The sequence below is a fragment of the Toxorhynchites rutilus genome, chromosome 1 (genome assembly GCF_029784135.1).
Source record: "Toxorhynchites rutilus septentrionalis strain SRP chromosome 1, ASM2978413v1, whole genome shotgun sequence".
NCBI classification, from domain to species: Eukaryota; Metazoa; Arthropoda; class Insecta; order Diptera; family Culicidae; genus Toxorhynchites; species Toxorhynchites rutilus.
Window position 1 is genome coordinate 5,080,404 of NC_073744.1, and position 19,255 is coordinate 5,099,658.

A 19,255-nucleotide genomic window follows, 5' to 3' on the forward strand; every position below is an offset into this window, starting at 1 on the left:
CAACTTTCGCCTTCCCTACTCACTATCGACATCACTGTTGAGAGAAGTCAACGCACGAGTGCACCAGCTAGTGAACTCATTAGTCTGTTCACTAGCAGTCTGGATGCGCTCCTTCCGATCACCACCAGCGCCAGCAGAACCAGTGGCACTCTTTCCAGCACCAACTCCCTTCCCAGGGGCAACATTTTTACCCTGCTGCTGCTGCTGCTGCTGATTCTTCTGCTGCTGTTGCTGCTGCTTAGCGGCTGCTACAGCATTCGAAGAAGAGGCAGTCGAGATGCTACCCATCGTCTTGCTCTTGCTCAGCATCTGCTTTTGGTTCTGAGTCTGCTGCAGATGATGAGACTGGTGCTGCTGATTCTGCTTCTGACGGCCGTTCTTGTTCGAAGGATTCGGTTCCTCCCAGAAACCACCCGAGCTGACATTGTTCTGATCCTCGCTCGAGTTTCCCCACAATTTGGCAGTATTCCAGGTTAGAACATTGCCCTGGCTCTGCCAGACGGCAGTTCCAAGCAAATCCTCTTTCTTCGAACTCTTCGAAGAGGAAGCTGCAATGGCAGCTGCGGTAATGGCAGAAACATTCTTCTCGCGAGCTCTTTCCGCAGCGGCAGCTTCCTCGGCCTGAATCTCAGCCAGCGATTTGATGTTCTGTGGCAGCAAATTCTGGGCATTCCACTTGAGCTTACTGTCGAGCTGAGACTGCAGCTCAATCATCTCCTGCTGCTGTTGCTGTTCGCGCAGTGACTGCTCCTGGCGTGCCAAAGCAACCCGACGTTCGCGCTCTGCCTTCTGTATCTCGGCCAGACTTGGTCCGCTGTTAACGGTTTCAGCAGCCGACGCAGACCACGGGGCAACCTTCGTAACCGGACGTTGCTGTTCCTGAATCTTGAGCGCTTCCCGGCGTTGAGTTTCGAGCAACTTTGCCTTCTTCTGAGCTTCAAGCTCTTCCTGCTTTTTCTTGTCCTCGAGCTGTTTGCGCTTGATCTCCTCCTGCTGTTGCTTCTTGAGCTCTTTCTGGCGTTTCTTCTCCTCGATTTCCTTCTTCATATTGATGAACTCACCCTGGTCATCATCGTGCTGTTGCTTGGACTGTTGTTGTTGTTGTTGATTGATCTGCTGCTGCTGCTGCTGCTTTTTGTTTCCTTTCTGTGGAGTTGGTTTACCTGTTTGCTGCTGCTGCTGTTGCTGAGTGGCATGTTGTTCGTCGATTTCAATGTTGTTGACACTCTTGCTGATGTTATTGTTGTTTGGCTTTACCGTTGGTTTCTCAGCCTTTACCGACTGCTGGAAATGCTGCGGTTGTTGTTGTTGTTGCTGCTGTTGTTGTGATGCAACATGTTGTTGTTGTTGGATCACCTCTTGCTGTTGGATCGAGTGCTCCTGTTCTTTTCTATCTTCCTTCGGAGGTTTTTGAACATACTGTTGCTGTTGCGGTTGTTGTTGTTGCTGCGGTGGTTGATGCTGATGTTGGGCTATAGCGTCAATCTGCTGCTTCTGTGTGGTACGTTCAAACAATGGATTCTGCTGATGATTTGTTTGTGGAAGTTGTTGCAGCTGCTGCTGTTGTTGTTGTTGTTGTTGTTGTTGTTGTTGCTGCTGATGCTGTTGATGATGATGATGTTGTTGCTGCTGATGATGATGTTGTTGCTGCTGATGATGATGCTGCTGCTGCTGCTGCTGCTGCAACTGTTGTTGATGTTGCAATTGTTGTTGCTGCTGCTGCTGATGTAAATGTTGCTGTTGAGACTCAGAAACCATTTTTTCGTGGTTTTGCTTCTCGGTCTGTTGGTGATGCTTGAACAATGAAACAACCGAGGGAGCCTGCGGTTCATTGGCAGCCGCACTTGCCGCATTCACCAGCGGATGCCCTCCCAGGTGGGGTTGGGGCTGCGGCTGGGGTTGGGATGTCTGCTGTGGTTGCAAAAGTGAACCAAAGGAGGCGCTTGTTGGTGGTAAGTCACCCCAGCCAGTGCTTAGGGAACGTAAACCCGGTTGTTGGTTTTGCTGGGGAGGCATAGTTTGCGTCTGCAACCAGGGAGACATTAGTTCTACTGGTGTTTTCACCGGCTGCGGTGGTGGTTGTTGTTGCTGCTGCTGTTGTTTATGCATCGATAGTTGCATTAATAACGATTGTATTGCATCGCTCTCAATATTCGGTTTTGGTGCCTGCGACTGTTGCGATTGTTGTTGCTGCTGCTGCTGTTGCGTCGTGAGGTTACCAATCAAGTTATGCTTCAGCAGCATATTGGAGCCAAGTGGGAGGTTTTGTACTGGAGGTTGATGGTTAAAATTAATATTATGAATCAGTTGCCCCAGATGATCATGGCCGGCAGTGGGATCGACGTTCAAATTACCTATGGGGGTCAGAAAATCAATATAATCGTTATAATTATTCATCGCAAGTATTACTTACCAAGCATGGGGCGCCCGGGTTGCGGTTGTCCAAAGTCGGGCATTTGCATTTTTTGGAACGCATTGGTAAGACTGTTGGATTTCTGCAGCTGCTCAAGAGCAGGATGCTGACCAGGCGGTTGTTGCTGCTGAGCTTGCGATTGCTGTGCTTGTTGTTGCTGCTGTTGCTGCTGTTGAGCTTGTTTGAGATTGACTAGGGACTCTTGTGGCGCTACGACTCCACCGAAAATACTTCCCGGATTTGGCGCATTCGAAGAGCTGGTCGTCGTCGATAAGGACGGTGATATCAACATGTTATCGGTCAGTTGCAGCTGAGCCATATGCTGGGTGATGATTGCATTCTGCTGCTCTTGGGAAAGCAACGGCCAACCTTCAGTCGATGTTAGTTTCTGCATGACCAAATTGTGCTGGCGCAATAGATGAAGCTTCTTAGTGTACTGAAACTGAGCCGATGATAGGTCCGTATCGAGAGATTGTGGTTGCTGCTGAAGATGCTGCAACGCAGAGGCAGATTTCTGTTGTTGGAATGAACTGGTTGGAACTTGAGGAGGTTGCGGCTGTTGTTGTTTGTGGTTTACAGTGCTGCTCTTGAACGGTGCTATGGTCATAGAGTTCAAGAATGGAATGGCACCACCACAGAGAGCTACCAATGTACCCAAAGTCGTGTAAATTTCGTCACATGCACGACGCACCGAAAGAGAATCATCGAAATATCCGGCGCGATACCATTCGGTCATCTCCGATGCCGGGAATGGTCCCTGAACCTTACCCTGTGGATCTCTGTAATACCAGATTTCTGTTCCAGGATGCATCGGTGGTATCTGCGGACTAACTCCATGCAGCATTGACCGATTCACGTCCGATAACAGCATACTCCGATTACCACTAGTTCCGCTACCACCAAATAGTTGCTGCATTGCGACAGTCTCCTTTGAGAGCAGCAAATTAAGTGGAATTTGGGGACCAAGAACAGGGGATTTGTCCAGCGATCGAGGTACTGGGGTAGGGTCAGTGTCACTAGTACCCGTGTATTCGTCGTCCATGATCAATTGGGCCACCATGTCGTCAGCTACTTCTTGCATGCGATCTACGCTAGAGCTAGAAGCAGATTTCTTTGGCTCCTCATTGGAGTGCATCTCATTGCTGTTGTGGTTTTCACTGGGCGTAACATTACTATTAATGTTTTTATTATTACTACCACTGGCGGCCGCTTTCTGGGTGTCAATTTCAGCCGCCATTTCATTTGTGGACTTCGGACCATCCACCGACGAAGGATGTGAACTAATGGATTCCCTGGATGACGACAGTCCCTTGCCACTAGTTGTGTCATCCTTCGATTTATCTGATTCTATTTCATCTTTTTGATCCATCGCCGCTTGCAAGTTCTCATTCCTGGTGTCCTTCAGTGAGTCTTCCAGTAGGTCCTCCTTCTCCGTAAAATGGTTTTGCAACTCCTCCTTAGTCGCACTACCCTCCTTCGAAGAGGCACTTTTTCTCGAACTCGACGAAGATGATCCTTCCTTCTTGTCCTCGTGGTTATCTTTTCCTCCGTCGTCGTCGAGTCGACCATCGATGTCGTTATCGGAATCATGGAATGCCCCACTTGCATCAAAACTTCCCCCATAATCTGAGGGATTTTCCGTCGCCCACTCGGGAAGTTGATCATCCGTGTCCCAGTGACGTCTTAATGCACTTACCGATCCCCCACTGGTGTTCAGTTCACCAGCACCAACTCCACTCAGTGCGGAAAGCCGCGGTTTGTACCCGCCCGAGCCCGGTATTATCCGTTCGCTACTGGCGGACGAGTGCATACCATGCATCCCGGAACGACCCAATCCGGTGCTTTCACTCGGACCGTTATCTTCCTCACGCCAACTAGTCGAACGGCTCCACTTCTCTCGTACGCCAGACCCAGACAAACTGGTGTTCAATCCGCCACTGCGCCAATCCGTTGCACTTGGTTCGTCATCAGGTCGGGACCGACGCCAACTCTCCATGTTCGTCGTACGTGGACGCACCCCGAACTCCTTCCGAGGAGATGTAGCAGAATTGTTCCAATCTATCTCGCTGCTTGCGCCGCCTCCACCGCCGCTGCCACTGCCGCCGAGTGTTCCACCTGTTCCGTTGCGTTCCATCCATGGTCGTTCACCCTATTGACAGAAAACAAAACAAGCACAAACAATTAGTGCACCCCCTCTAAAACCCAAAGAAAATGCAACTTACTCTTCCCACACTCCTGGATTCATCGTCGTAGAAAGAGGTTGACCGTTGATAGCCAAGGTACATCCCGCGACCTCGACCTCTTCCCCGGTCCACGGAACCACCACGAGCGCCACGCCCCGGTACACCCAACGAAATGCTCCTCGTCTGCCATATGCGCTATAGAACAGAGATCTGTTTACAACCACACCGCCCTTAGTTCCAACGTTATAGCTTGCGTCTTACCCTTGTATCAGGCTCCGGTATCACATCATCGTCCGTGCAAGGGGTCAACGCCAGAGGGCACTGAACTTTCTCAACATATAAGTTTTTAAAATTCACCAACTGCTCTGGCGTTTTTACCACTTTCACGTCGAATAGTGCCAACATCTCCTCCCGCCCATACCGGAACTCGGCCAGTGCATAACGAGTCGTCGAGGCTGTATTCGCGGCTGCTGCTGCTGTTGCTGCTGCTGCTGAGATGGCGTTGACAGCCGCCGCTTGACCACCGCCACCGCCACCCCCGGTCAAGCTTGAGCTGCTACTATTATTGTTGTTATTGTTGTTGTTTATGTTGCTACTGTTCTGATGGTTGCTGATGCTGTTGCTGCTATTGCTGGTGTTATGGTTGTTATTACTATGGGGAGGTCCACCAATGCTGTTCACAGCATTACTATCGAAGTTGCTAACTTTGCGCAGCCATGCAGGTCCGAAGTTGATAGCGTCACTCATGTTGCTGCTGTTGTTGTTGCTGCTACTGCTGCTGTTGCTCTTATTTCTGCTGCTACCGAAAGCACCCCAAATGTTGATTGGTTTTGGTGTCACAGTCGTGATGATGATGATGTTTGTAACACGCCCTGCGACTGTTGTTCTTGACCACCGATCAATATAGATGATGGAGACACCCCTGCCTCCCGCTAGAAATTCACACGTTTGAAAAAACTTGTGCGCCTCCACCAAGAAGCTTCCGCTGTCTTAGCTTAAGCCGAACGAAACCACTCCTCCTATGGTTGACCGGATCTGACTCCGGTGAGAAGCGCCCGGTGAGGAAATTCCTGGGAACACTCTTCAGCTGGAACTCTACGAATTGAGAAACAAAACAGGAGATCAAATTAGATGGTGTTGGTTTGTTGGTTTCTTAAAATTTTCTCTGGTGGGAGTTTTATTGTGTTCTATTTCGGAGCATGAACATGAGTGTGAGACTTCTTGATTGAAAGTCATATCGTTGTAATCGAAGCGATCGACAAGTTCATCTATCTTGGGACACTCATAACAACCGACTTACAAAGTGCTTACAAAGTCACTCTCGTTTACAAATCGTGACCCAAAAATAACGAAAAATAATACTGCAGCATTCCGAGTCGAACCTGATTCACGCTGGCTCAATATATTGCTGCTCTCTTTTCGCGATCAATAAAGAATATATTTCTTCTCCTACGTGCAAAAATTCTTTCGCTTCACATTCATTCGTTTCACACTGAACATTTATGGGACGAGGTACCGGCTGATTTCATTTTTAAGTCATGGAAAATGCTGATAGCCCGGTGTCGGTTGTAAAAGAATGCATACCTTCGATTCTGAAGAAATTGATTGACCAGGACAATCCCGTACACGACGAAGATGTGGAGTTTGAGGCCCTGATCGACGATGGCATAGTCAACATTGTTTTGCATCCAAACACATATTTCCACGATAATAAAAATTCGTTTCCGACTGCCGAGAGTGCGAATGCTTCATCAGTTTTGGAACTACATCAGGTTGATGAAGATGAAGAGTCCGAATATTTGGTTTCAAATGAAACAGCGTTGTGTGGAATCGGAAAAGTTACTATTTGGACCATGGAAAACGGATTGCCATTGGAAAGACAATTCCTGCAGCGTGAATTACGTAAAAATATTTTGGAGAAAATTATAAAATGTTAATTTTGAATTTTTGCTTTGTTGCATATTATGCACATTACAGTGCCAATGAATGTATGGGAAAAAGTGACCTTCGAATTTTTGAAAGGAACTTCCTGCAAAATGTTGATTCCCGCAAAAAATAACCTTATGCAAAATTTCAGCTCAATCGGACTTTATTTACTAGTGTCGCACAGCCGTCGAAGTTTCAGTCCTTTCCATTATCCATTAGGTTATTTTACGGTTTTTGTAATGTTACGGTTTGCAACAATCCCAACACTCTTATCACAACTTTTCTTTTTCCTTACTACGTCCATGGTTATTCGAATGGTCATATTATATATGATACACTGTGGATAACCGAATTTGAACATACTAAACGGACCCTGCCCATCTTAGCTACGTCCATGTTCCATGAAATTATGATATTAGGTATGTTTAAACATACTCTACTACGTTAAACATAAATCTACTACGGATAATCGAAACTAGTTGTATGGAACAGCCCCTATTCCAGCTCCCTCCTCTAAAACTAAAATATTCCGGATAATCGAGTCTAAAATTCCGAATACAGGTAGGACTTAGACTTAGAAAAACTTAGAGCATTTGATGGGAGGAAGGGAATGATTTTAGAAGTTGATAATTTAGACACACAAAAAAATCGCTCAAAAAAAACCGCGCAAAAACAGGTTTTACTGTAGTTGAAAATTATTCCATACACCTGAACAACAAAATAACTTTGAGAGCAATTCTTGTTAATCTTGTGTGTGCTTAATTAACCTTCTGACAATTCTTCTCGTAGGTACTCAAAGGACTTTTTCACCTTTTGGTTTTGTTCTGTTCACACTCGCATAAATTCGTGCATGTAACGACCGTAAAACCAGGATCATACGTTGTCAGTTGCTCGGTTGCGAGTAACTGTCGAACGGTCCGATGCATTACGAACGTGCCTATAATATAAAAAAAAATCGTACAAACCATCAATCAACTCGCACGCATTGGGTCATCGTGAGTTTCAAGCTTCTTTTCTTTTTTTTTTCACTCGAAAACGACAAATGAGAAATATTTATTTTGCCCATTTTTTACATTGAAAATTTCTCAAGTGTCGACAACTAGGAAAAATGTTGATGCACTCCAGTCGATTAATGCTGTTTTTTATCGCAGATTTTGGTACTTCAAAGCACATGAAAGAATTCTCCAATTTTTTCCCTGATTTACATTGCACAATGGTCCAGGAGGTGCATTTAAGTGGAAATTAGCAATTAGAGCTCGACACTTATTCTCTAGACAAAAACTGTCTTCAACAAAGTTGTTGCACATGATAGAACACTTATTTTTATGTTGTTAAAAATAGGGTGACCGATTAAATAAAAAATCTATCTTTCTTATCTTTATAGATAGAGGTAAACATAGTTCAACAATATTGTAGCCCAAGTTATTTAAGCAACTTTATAGAACAAAGTTTTTCTCTATATTTTGAAATAACCGATATAACGTTTTTCCTAAGTTGCGTTAGAGTCACCATGAAAAAAACTTGTTCCAACTTTTATATTTCAAATTCTACACTCAAACTGTCTTCAAAAAACTTCTAGAGCTTACTAATACAAACATTTTGCGATGCAGAACTTATCTCAGCTCTGGTCAAAGTTATTGATATTTCTTCCCAAAAAACACGCTTTCTTAATTTGTTTATCATTCTTTCTGGGGCAAACAAACAATGTTCATTGGCGACATTCGAAAGAGCATATCTCACTCTACATAATGTGAGATTTTCAAAACAATGTTATTTTTTTGTATTTAAGTAAATTAAAATTGAAATCATGAGTTTTAGGACCATCAATAACTTTGAGTAGGATTAATCGACTAATCGAAGCTCTAAATGTCGTACGAAGGCAATTTTGATGTAGAATTTCAAACATAAAAGTTAGAGCAAAAAAAACCCGTTTCGTCATGGTCACCCAAATGCAACTTAGAAAAAAAGCGCTCTATCATATGCAACCAGAGATGTCAACCTTCCTGATTTTTCAGGATTTCCCAGACTTTTTAGCACGCTCCCTGATATCCTGACGAATACTCGATATATCCTGATTTTTCTGAAATGATCCCGATTTTTCCTGATTTCTGTACTCTTAACATTATTTGTAATAAATAAACTGGTTTTCATGCCAATGTATACATCTTACATTAAGTTAAACTGCGTACTTAACTTTTTTTTATCTCTACCCTCAATTGTTTCGTGGCTTCCCAAAGCAGTGCTAGAAAACCAGATTGTCTGACAAATTTATGAAATTACAACGAGATTAAGTTTGAGGAACAACATTGCTTTATTGAAGATAATGTGTATGTAGATGTATCCCCAGAGTTATTAATGTAAGAATACGTTTTAGAGTGTAAAATTACTTTAGAAAAAAAAAATTGAATCCACAATCAAATATATCTATAACCGTACAAAATACCATAAAAATTAGGAAATTAATCTTCCACTGCTGATATGCTTTCCTCATTTGTTGAGTAAAGATTTATTCCTAAGAATGGATGATGAATTCAGTGAAAATTTGAATATTGATTTCTCTGCAATTGACTGTAGTGATGCTGTAGTTTTTTCGGAAAAAAACATAAACGATCAAAAAATCAGGCGAAACACTAGCATTTCCGCTTATGCGATTGATACCATGCTTATTAATTCTTTTACATATCCGGTCTTCGCTCGAAGGAAGATATACACCCATACCTCACTTTACGGCCTAGATAGGTTCCACAAAACTTGGCCGCAAAGCGAAAAGCCGTATAAAGAAACAATTATTATAATAAAAAATCATACAAATACAATCGGATCGGTTCCAAATTTGTTAAATATGTAACCCTATGCAAAACTTCAGCTCAATGTTTAGTTCTAGTTTATTTTCCAGCGTAACTGATTATCAGTTACTCTTTTTATCAGTCTACGAAGTCGATAATCGTTTCGGCAGCATTTTGTAAAAATAATAAAATAATTATGAAAAATAATAAAATTATAAAATAAATTTATTACAAAAATACATATTAAAATTTTTAATTTGTGCATACATACTTATGTCACGCATTCGATTTGCACAAAAAATTCGTTTAAAAAAAAATCTCTCGCGATACAAAATCTTTATTCTTGAATAAAAACGATACAAAGCCGACAACTGAACCGCTTAGAATCCAACACGCTCGATAGTTGCAGCGCGATCGTTATTTTTTTTGCAACTTCAGAGAGCGTGTCGTGACTTATGCACCACCCTGTACATATGTACTTACATACCAACAATGTCTCTAATTTTTTCAATTTTGTAAGGTAAAACACTCACAGACAAGTCTAAACCACACACTGAATGAAGCTCGTAAACAAGAGGAAATATCAAATAGTTTGCATGTAGATATATCGACATCGAAAAAATATTTTTTTGTTGCTATAGTGAAACATTTTAGGCCGTAAATCGAAAACGTGCCTTAATTGAAGAGGGCCGTTATAGCGAAATGCCGTATAAAGAGCGGCCGTAAAGCGAGGTACGGGTGTACTCTGTTTCTGGTGGGATTTGGAATGGATTCTGTGTTATGAGCTACTGCCAAGCAACCTGTTTCTCACTTGTATGGCTCGCAGCAGTTTTCGACGAAAAAGCAAACATGTTCTGGGAGGATAGAATATTTAAACTGTGTGAAAGATGGCGAAAGATTGTGAAACAGAACTATGGATATAAAATTAAATTATAATGCTTGATTTGAAAATGATGTTTGTTTTCCCAAAAATCGACATTTACTTCTCGGAGAACCCAATATGAGCTATCCTGATTTTTATTTTCATTCCTGTTTTTTTCAAATTATAGTTGGCAACCCTGTATGCAACAACTTTGTTGAAGACAGTTTTTGTCTAGAGAATAAGTGTCGAGCTCTAATTGCTAATTTCCACTTAAATGCACCTCCTGGACCATTGTGCATTGTTGGCTCCAGAGAGGAGATGCCAGTCCAAAGATTTGAAAACTTACAAAATCCAGGGAATCAATTTCCCTGTTTTTCATCCATTATAAATGCACATTCTTTTTTCGCAGGTGATCTCTTGTTTCGACGATACGATTGTAAGTGCTGTATGAGCTGCTAAGAAACTAGACAGATGAAAACAATACACTTTCAACTAGTTTTACTGACAAGTTTAGATTTTTTACACACATGGTGATCAAGATACAGTCAAGTTTGTATATGCAGATTTTATCGAATACACCCCTTTCCTTAGTTTGTTATCATTGGAGATTTAGGGAGAAAAAATACACATGTTGTGAAGAAATTCGCATTTATTATCATGACACCACAACTTCTTAGGTTTATTAATGCAGTATTTGCCCAAAAGCATAGACAGTTTTAAGCTTATATGTCCAGGGTGATTTAAAAACTAAACAGTAATATTAAGTAGTAGATCCATTAGAGTACATTGTTAGTTTAATTGTATTTTCCTATTAGTTTCCTTTGATTTTTTCTCTTTTCTGAACACAAATCTGGGAGAAGTCGCGTTTTAAGTATAAGTATGGTAAGCACAGCATGGAGGTTCAAACAAATCTTATCCTACAGCTATCGTGATTGTCGCCAGTTTGATTTTTCACACTCATCATTGAACTATTAGAGAATGTTTTTAAATGATTATAACAACAAAACCGTCACCGATTTCATTCAGAGCTGCACTGCCTTGTCCCGTGATACTCCCGTTTAACGAACTAAATTGATCTACGACGCGTGTCTCTTACCGTATTCCCATTGAGATATCGCGGCAAAACCAAGCCTAAATTAGAATTGATAGCACCATGTGTGTTGAATCATTTCACATCGATAATTACGCCCAATCAGAAGTGGTTTGGGTTAAGTGAGTAGAATCAATCGTTCGGCGGCGGGGCAGCAGCTACTCGACGCAGTTCAAGAGTTGATCAAACAAATGGTAATACTTCATATGGCTTCTTCCAGCACCTCAACTTAAGTCCATTGACCTGAATGACTACTGTTATTAGATTTCTTGACCGTTTCTTCGGCTTTAGGAGAGCCAGTGGTACTTCCTTAAACGCACGCGGGGGTGCACACACAGGTGAAATGGAATGTGGATACGCGCCAATGCGCGGAATAATGAGTAGCAAAAGCGTGTGCTAAATCAGGTCCGATACAAAGAATTATAACAGAAAAGCCGGTGACAAAATAACACAGATTGTAATAGAATCAAGGTACAGGTTTGAGTGGTTATACTGATGGATCTTGTGTGTACAACCAGGGAGAAATATCATACATGCCCTTCTCGCAAGCTAGACAAAGCTAAAGCAAAAATGTTGTTGATGCTTGCGAGAAGTGTATTGATACTGCTACGTGGACTTTTTTGCCACGAGAGACTCGCTTCGTTCTCTCGACGGCAAAATGCATCTCGATCTACTCTAAGAGTGCACCATTTGAGGCGGAGACATGCGCAACAGATGTAGCAAAAATGCAATCACCCGTTGAGACTGCTGGATCTAACAAACGTGATGACCAATAAACATTAAGTGAGAATTTATGCACGCTTTTTTTGCCTTTCGAGATGATTCCGATTATAACTCAAAAGAGATACTGAAAAATGTATTTGCCCTACACAGTTTTGTTCAGTGGCAATGGGAGGATCTAATGATAGTTTCTGGAAAAAAAAATCCAATAAAATCCAATCGAATCGTTGCTTTCAATTTTTCCTTTTCCCTTCTCTCATTCGTATAACTATCAACGCAAAAAAAAACGATTCGATCAATGCGATGAAACGCGAAAAGAAAACATATCGTACGATACCCAACAAGTAAAAAAAATAAAATAAAAGGGGAAATCATTTTCTCCCGGTTTCGAGCACAATTGATTCAACGACGATTGTATTTTTTGTGCAATCGTTTCATAGAAACAAGTATCAATGCAGTAAATCATACGCGACTCAATATCGTTCGATCAGGCTCGGCGTAATCGTTCCATCATCTTAGTCTAATCTAGCTCTCTAAAGTCAAAACTATCGCGCCTTGTGTATATGTTTACATAAATAATCTACGCCTGATAGAGGAAAAAAAATCCCGCCGATGCACACGGAATACCTAATTCCTTCCACCACTAACTATTCACCACCACAACATTCAATTCTTCTCCTCTACAACATCATCACCACCGACAACAGCCGCCGTTGTCCTTTCGACCGCCGTCTTCAACGCGATGGCGTCACCATTCTTCGCAGGCGATTCGCTGACCACGACGTTCAACACTTGCAGCTCATCGGAAGTTTTTCCCAGATCCCGGTCGCCCGCCGTCACTCCCGCTCCCCCTGCTGCTGGCGACCCGTTGCTTTTCGCCTTCCCAAAGTTCTCCCCGTCGGCAATGGTTTCCGGTAGCTTTTGGTTGTGCGTCTCCGGCAGTAACATCGACAGCAGACCACCGGAAAATGCCATCGCACCGAAGATCAACAGCGGCAGTGGCTTCCAGTAGTCACCCAACAGGTTGAAGTACGGCGCCAGGATTCCACCGACACGAGCCGAGGTCGAAGCCGCTCCGAGTGCGACATTCCGGATAACCGTGGGGAACTGTTCGGCGGAGAATACATACACCGTGCCGTAGCTGGAGGTGATTGCAAGTTTCCCGAGCATAGCCAGCACAACGATCAGCCAGGGCATACTGTCCGGGACGAGCATCGTCGATAGGAGCATGGTGCCAGCAAAGATCATGCATCCGCAGAGAATTGTGCGGCGACCCCAGCGGTTGAGAGTGAGCAGTAGAAATGAATAGGCAGGAATTTCAACGGCGCCACTTATGACAAAGTTGAGCAACGTATTGCCGCCGAGATTGTTGGTGTTCCACGAGAGCCCATAGTATGTGCCACTATTGACAAACCAATCGAAAAAGATCAGCAAGGCTTTACGGCGAAGGTTTGGGTATTTGAAGATATCGAGCAGCGACGGTTTGGGTTCGTTTTTATCCGTTTCCAGAGCCGCTTTGTCTTCCTCCATCAGTTTATCCAACACATCGGTCGGAACGGTGACTTTGTTTGATTTGGCTACCTTCTGGATCAGCGTGATGGCTTCTGCGGGTCGATTGTTTGAGATGAGCCAGCGTGACGACTCGGGGATAAACCACCAGTAGCTGAGGAAGACAATCCCAGGCAGGGTCAGCGCTATTTGAAGTGTACGCCAGTCGTGGATAAAGTACGCAAATGCTGCTGTTAACATATATCCAACGGAGAAGAACATCATACAGACGACTCCGGCGTAAAGACGATCACTTGGCCCGACCATTTCCATGGCTATAACGTACGCTACAAGAAAAACTCCTGACGTTGTTGCACCGACCAGCATCCTAGTGATCGTGTAGGTGAAAAACTCCGGTGCCAACCCCGCTAGAATTCCAAAACAAACCTGTGCGACGAGCGAGGCGAAGAAGATCGGCTTGCGTCCGTATTTATCTGAGAGATAGCCAAATATAATACTGCCCAGCATCACACCGACCATGAAGAGCGAATCTGCCGATGCTCGTAACCAATTCCGGTCGCATACCATGTCCCAATCCGTTACGGTACTGCTCTCGATGCGAGACCGATCGTAAATCCAACGATCGCAGCTAACCGTTCCTTTCGCTGGGGTTCCACCAGCCAGATAATCCTCGGTGAAATTGGCGTCCAAATAGGTACAGGTGGAATATTTCTTCGAGAAGGAATCCATTGGATAGGCCATTGCTAGCACACCCGGTGGAAGTTCGTATGTGGCATTGCTCGCTTCGAACGGAAGTTTGCAGCGATAATCCGGCGTCGCCAGCAGAAATACGCCGGCCAACTTGTGGAAGGCACAGCAAATCGCCGGCAAGCAAAGCAACACATAGATCTTCTTCTGGTACCGGCCGAAACCACCCAAATGCGTTAACACCTCGTCGTATCCCATTGTATTATCGATTAACAGTTCTCGCCTCTACACAGAGGCGCGCACACTCTCTGTTGCTCGTTCACCCGTCTTCTCACCACTATGCCGCACCCGGCCAAAACGCACGTTTTCTCTGAGTCTATCTGGGGCACGGAAAACCCACTGACAAAAGTCGATCACTGAACACGAAAACGACACATATAGTCACTCTGTTTCCGTTGCACTTAAATTAACTGGAAATAATTTTCACGTCTTACGATTGCGACTTTATTTGTGCATAACCGGTTGTGCACTTTTTGGGGAACTTTATGTCCCACCAGACAAATATCTTGGAATACCGCGATTAATAGGTCCGCACAGAGCGCGTGTTGACGGAAGAATGCAAGCGCTCACTCTCTGGCGTAGCAGCTGCTCTGCTCTCATGAGTCAACCATCTTCCTACCGCCTCGAGACGATTTGGCCACGACGGCGGAAGATAGGCGCGTCGCTGCTACCGCTGTGCTGATGAATCGAAACGGGAAAAATGATTACACATGCGAAGGGTTGGGTATATGTGTGCAGTAACCAATGTATTGCTCAATCGTGATGGCGCCGGACAGCCGACGGGTTGCCAGCCGCCAGAGAAAGTGTTAATTATAAAACATTGTATTGCTTTAAATACAGAGTTCAAACATCGATAACTGAGTGCATCAATCAGAATTGAAATCAATTTAAACATATTTCATTGAAGACAAGAGACGAATGAACTCTCAGAGTTTAAAGTCTCTCTAATTCAATACCTTCCTTCCTTCATTGAAGAAAATGTTAAACTGGCATCCACACACCCAATTTCGACACCGGCGTGTAAACCTAAAACGAATACATCGCTCAAAAAAAAAAAGGTTGACAAATTCTCGAAAGAGAAAACAGACAGAGAGAGAGGAACCAACAGCTTTACAACCACACCGCCCCACACACAACAGCAGAGGAAGAATCGGCTCAGCTTACAACACACAAGAAATAGCAACATCACTTTTACGCAATCGATATTAATTCCCTACCAAAACATTACCCAAGAATATGATGATGGTAAGCGAGACGGCGGCTTGCGAACGATGGGATGATGAGTGACGTAGCAGTAATATCGTCATGAGAAGGGTTGGTAGCAGATAAGAAAAAGTACAACTAATAACGGAGGCTGTATTTTGACACATCAAAGATCAATTTTTCGACGAAGAACTACGTCTTTCAGAAAGGGTGCCGAATCAGAAAACACGTCACGTTTTTATGAAACGAAGCTCACGTTAATAACTATTAGAGGCGAATGAACTGCAAAGTTTAAAGCCTCTTAAAAACAAAGAAAGAAGAAGTTAATAACTATTTTCACAGAGAACGAATTCTGATGATTTGCATACCAATTGAATCGGAAATTTCGACACGTTAAACCACTCCATTCTGTTGAAAAAACTTGATAGCTATGGAATCAGCGGTGTTGCAAACAACGTGATCCACAGTAATTTGTTGGGAAGAAAACTGTTTGTAGCAATAGGTAGGTCTATCAATATCAATGAAGCCTATTGGTGTTGGCGTACCCCAAGGGAGTAACATAGGTCCGTCATTGTTTCTTTTGTACGTTAACGATTTGTATAGGCTCCATTTAAAGATTCTTTCAGAATACTTTGCAGCCAGTCTTTTTTCTATGAACGCCTCCGAAACTAAATGCATGTTTTCCCATTCTTCCATATCGAATCATTGAAATATTTGGGTCTGATTTTGGATTCAACGCTCTATTGGTTTGATCACATCGAATATGTTGAGAAGAAAGTTTCATCTCTTTGTAGGATAATTCGTAGGGTAAGTCTTTTCGTATCACGCAGTATTCTTTCAAAATTTTATTTTGCATTTGTTTCGCCTAAACTAGATTGTATAGCCTGGGGTCGAGCTTGCAAATCTCACTTGAGAAAACTTCGATCTCTCCAAAATAGATGCTTGAAAACAATATTTAAAAAACCAGCACTGTTCCCTACTCTGCAATTATATTCAGACAGTTCCCATAATATTCTTCCAATAACCAGTCTTTGCGACATGCAAACAATTATTTTTGTTCACGACACCCTTCATAACAATAATTTCCATCACTCTATCCAACTACCTTCCACTACCCATAACTATCTAATCAGAAATTCAAACAAGTTAATAAAATAAATGTAAATTTAGAGCTTTTTTATGTTTTATACCAGCGAATCCCTTAAAAAGAATTTTATTTCTTCTGGACTTCACACCCATTTCAATTTGATCATTTTAGCTGTCAAATATATATATATATATATATATAGTGGTAGACATTCGTTTAGCCGCACCCTATTTTTCGTCAATATTTGTAAAAAATAAGTCAATTCTTTGTACAGTTTTGCTCATAAAAAAAGTGAATTCATACTTTTTGTTTTCTAAGTAATTCAAATATGTGGAATCAGGATGGACATTCGTTTAGCCGCATCCTAAAATTTCAATAAAAGAAAATTTGTGCAGCAAATTTCGAGTCCAATCGGTAGCAAATATTTAGTATGTCCACCTCCATTTCGGATCACTTTGAAAACTCGATTTGGAATCGAGTCAGACAGCTTTTAAAGTGTTGCCATATTGATTATAACCCAACATTCCTGAATTACTGCCTTGAGACTGGAAATGTTGTCAAATTGTCATTCGTTTGCATAGACCATGACCATCTCGGCCAAGATTCTCCATAGGTTCTCTATGGGATTGCAATCGACTGCCAGCAGGTCATTCAAAAAGCGGAATGTTCTTCTCGGCAAACCATGCTTTCGATTGCTTGGAAACGTGGATCTATGCATAATCCTGCTGAAAAAAACGACATCCTCGGTAGCGTTATTCTCAATATGGCCAATCAAAACGTCCTCCTGTAATTGAAGATACTTTTCGGAGTTCATTTGGGTGAAAAAGGGGGGTCTCCGTAGCCACATTGGTTGCGCGTTCGCTTAGTAAGCGATCGATCGTGAGTTCAAAACTCAGGGCCCCCATTGCCATCTTTGTGTTGTTACAGAATAACTACGTCCACGCAACAATCATCAGCGATGGAGATCGATCCACGGTCGAAATAAGATCGATTCATCCATACAACTGCTCTGCTCTGCAAGAAACATCGGTCTGCTGTTCTATAAATAACTCAACAATGGATCAACGACTGTCTCCGCTGTCCAGTCTTAACTGAATAATGGAAGAACAGATAGAAAACTATTACGCCTAAATGGCTACTGTGTAAATTTGTACCATTTGCAATGGTATAGAAGGGAATACTCTAACGCCGAAAAATGGCAACTGTGTAATATGTAATATATAGATATGATAAATATGTGACATGTACACGATTAAAATTCGGCTCTGTTACAGCTAAAATGCCAATGAGCCTAAAATAAACAAAAGGAATAAATAAAAAAAAAATTTGGGTGAAAATGAAACAAATGAGAAGCTTGTTGTGATAGGAAACGGCTCCCCACACTGTCAAACTTCCACCCCCAAAGTTTCGCTCCAATCTCACGACATGCCGTTGACTTAAATTGTACCAATAGCAACTGTAACAGTCCAGACCATCCAAATTAAACTTTTTTCGCCGGAAAATACAACGTTTCTCCATTCTAGCTCCCATTCCATGTATTGCCGGGCGAAAATGAGATGGTTCTGCTTATGGGTGGGTCAGTTTCGGCTTCCCTTGAGATTTCTTCCACATGATGTTTGGTGACTCATTCAAGATGCGCGCAATATGCCAATATGCCTTAATGTATGAGCAGGTTGCTTCGTGTCTTATTCGACCTTTAAGACGCAATGTAACTCTGGTGTTCCCATTCGTTGGTCGTTATATCCCATATTTCTGGCACTATTTAAAGAAATTCCGTACCACTTTCTCAGATAGACCAATTTTTGTTACGATCGAGCGATTAGAAAACTTTTGTTCTTTATTATTTTCCGCCCTTTTTCCGTCAATAGAATACCTTTCGCCATTCCTTTAAATTCTACGTAAATCACTAATCTGACCAACTTCTTACGTTGCACATCTAATATTTATCTTGTAAATTGAACATTCCCAATTTTTTTTTTCAAAAAACACAGATAAAGGCTTGGTGATTATGCGAAAACTCGATTTATATGACCTGCGGCTAAACGTATGTCTCGGAAAAAACCACGTTTGAATGTTTATATCCACCGATGCCGCCTTGTGTGTGTGTGATTGTGACGCTTCTTCTTCTTCTTGAATGGCGTTAACGTTCCCTTGTGGAACTTTTGCCGTCTCAACGTATGCATTAACTAGCGTCATTTATTAATACTTGGTCGAGATTTCTTAAGCCAAATAACACGCCTTGAATGTATTCCGAGGGGCAAGCTCTTGAATACGCATGACCACAGTGCAAGTCGAAGGAAATTTCTTTGACGAAAAATCCCCCGGCCAGAACGGGAATCGAACCCGAACACCCGGCATGATAATGTGAGACGCTAACCACTCGGCCACGGGTGCACTGTGATTGTGACGCACGTCCCTTCAATAAAAGTGGCTTAAATATACTATCACTACAGCAAATAAGTATCCCGATAAAAAGAACATTCCTAGTTGTTTTGTAAGTGTTTCAAATTTTTTTTTCTTGACGTAGGACTACGTCTTTCATTTCTATACCGGGGTGTAAAATCAAAGTTTCGAAAACGAAAGCGTTACGCCGGAGACCGAGATTTTGAGTGTTAATAGCTCCTAAACATCTGAACGAAATGGTATGATAAACACTTCATTCGAAAGATAAAATGTCTACGCGTTCTATACTTGTTACTTTCTGATCCAAAAACTTGTTTCAATAGTCT

At 42.6% G+C, this 19,255-nt stretch overlaps 2 protein-coding genes across 3 annotated transcripts in view; both read right to left on the minus strand.

Annotated features, from left to right (window-relative positions):
- LOC129778110 (GIGYF family protein Gyf) overlaps positions 1-19,255 on the minus strand; it is a 38,419-nt gene that overhangs the window by 10,046 nt on the left and 9,118 nt on the right. For both annotated transcript variants that reach the window (XM_055784838.1, XM_055784914.1), the window contains exons 2-5: positions 4,858-5,691; positions 4,636-4,791; positions 2,414-4,562; positions 24-2,354 (exon numbers count right to left, since the gene is read on the minus strand). In XM_055784838.1, coding sequence (XP_055640813.1) covers positions 24-2,354; positions 2,414-4,562; positions 4,636-4,791; positions 4,858-5,343 — 5,122 coding nt within the window. In that variant the 5' untranslated portion in view covers positions 5,344-5,691. The remainder of the gene's footprint in view (positions 1-23; positions 2,355-2,413; positions 4,563-4,635; positions 4,792-4,857; positions 5,692-19,255) is intronic.
- Positions 10,466-14,922, minus strand: LOC129778223 (organic cation transporter protein-like). Its single transcript, XM_055785031.1, has one exon. The coding sequence runs from the start codon at positions 14,432-14,434 to the stop codon at positions 12,647-12,649; it is 1,788 nt and encodes a 595-aa protein (XP_055641006.1). The 5' UTR covers positions 14,435-14,922; the 3' UTR covers positions 10,466-12,646.

Coding starts and splice junctions, on each gene's coding strand:
- LOC129778223 (XM_055785031.1), bottom strand. CDS start 14,434: ATGGGATACGACGAGGTGTTAACGCATTTGGGTGGTTTCGGCCGGTAC.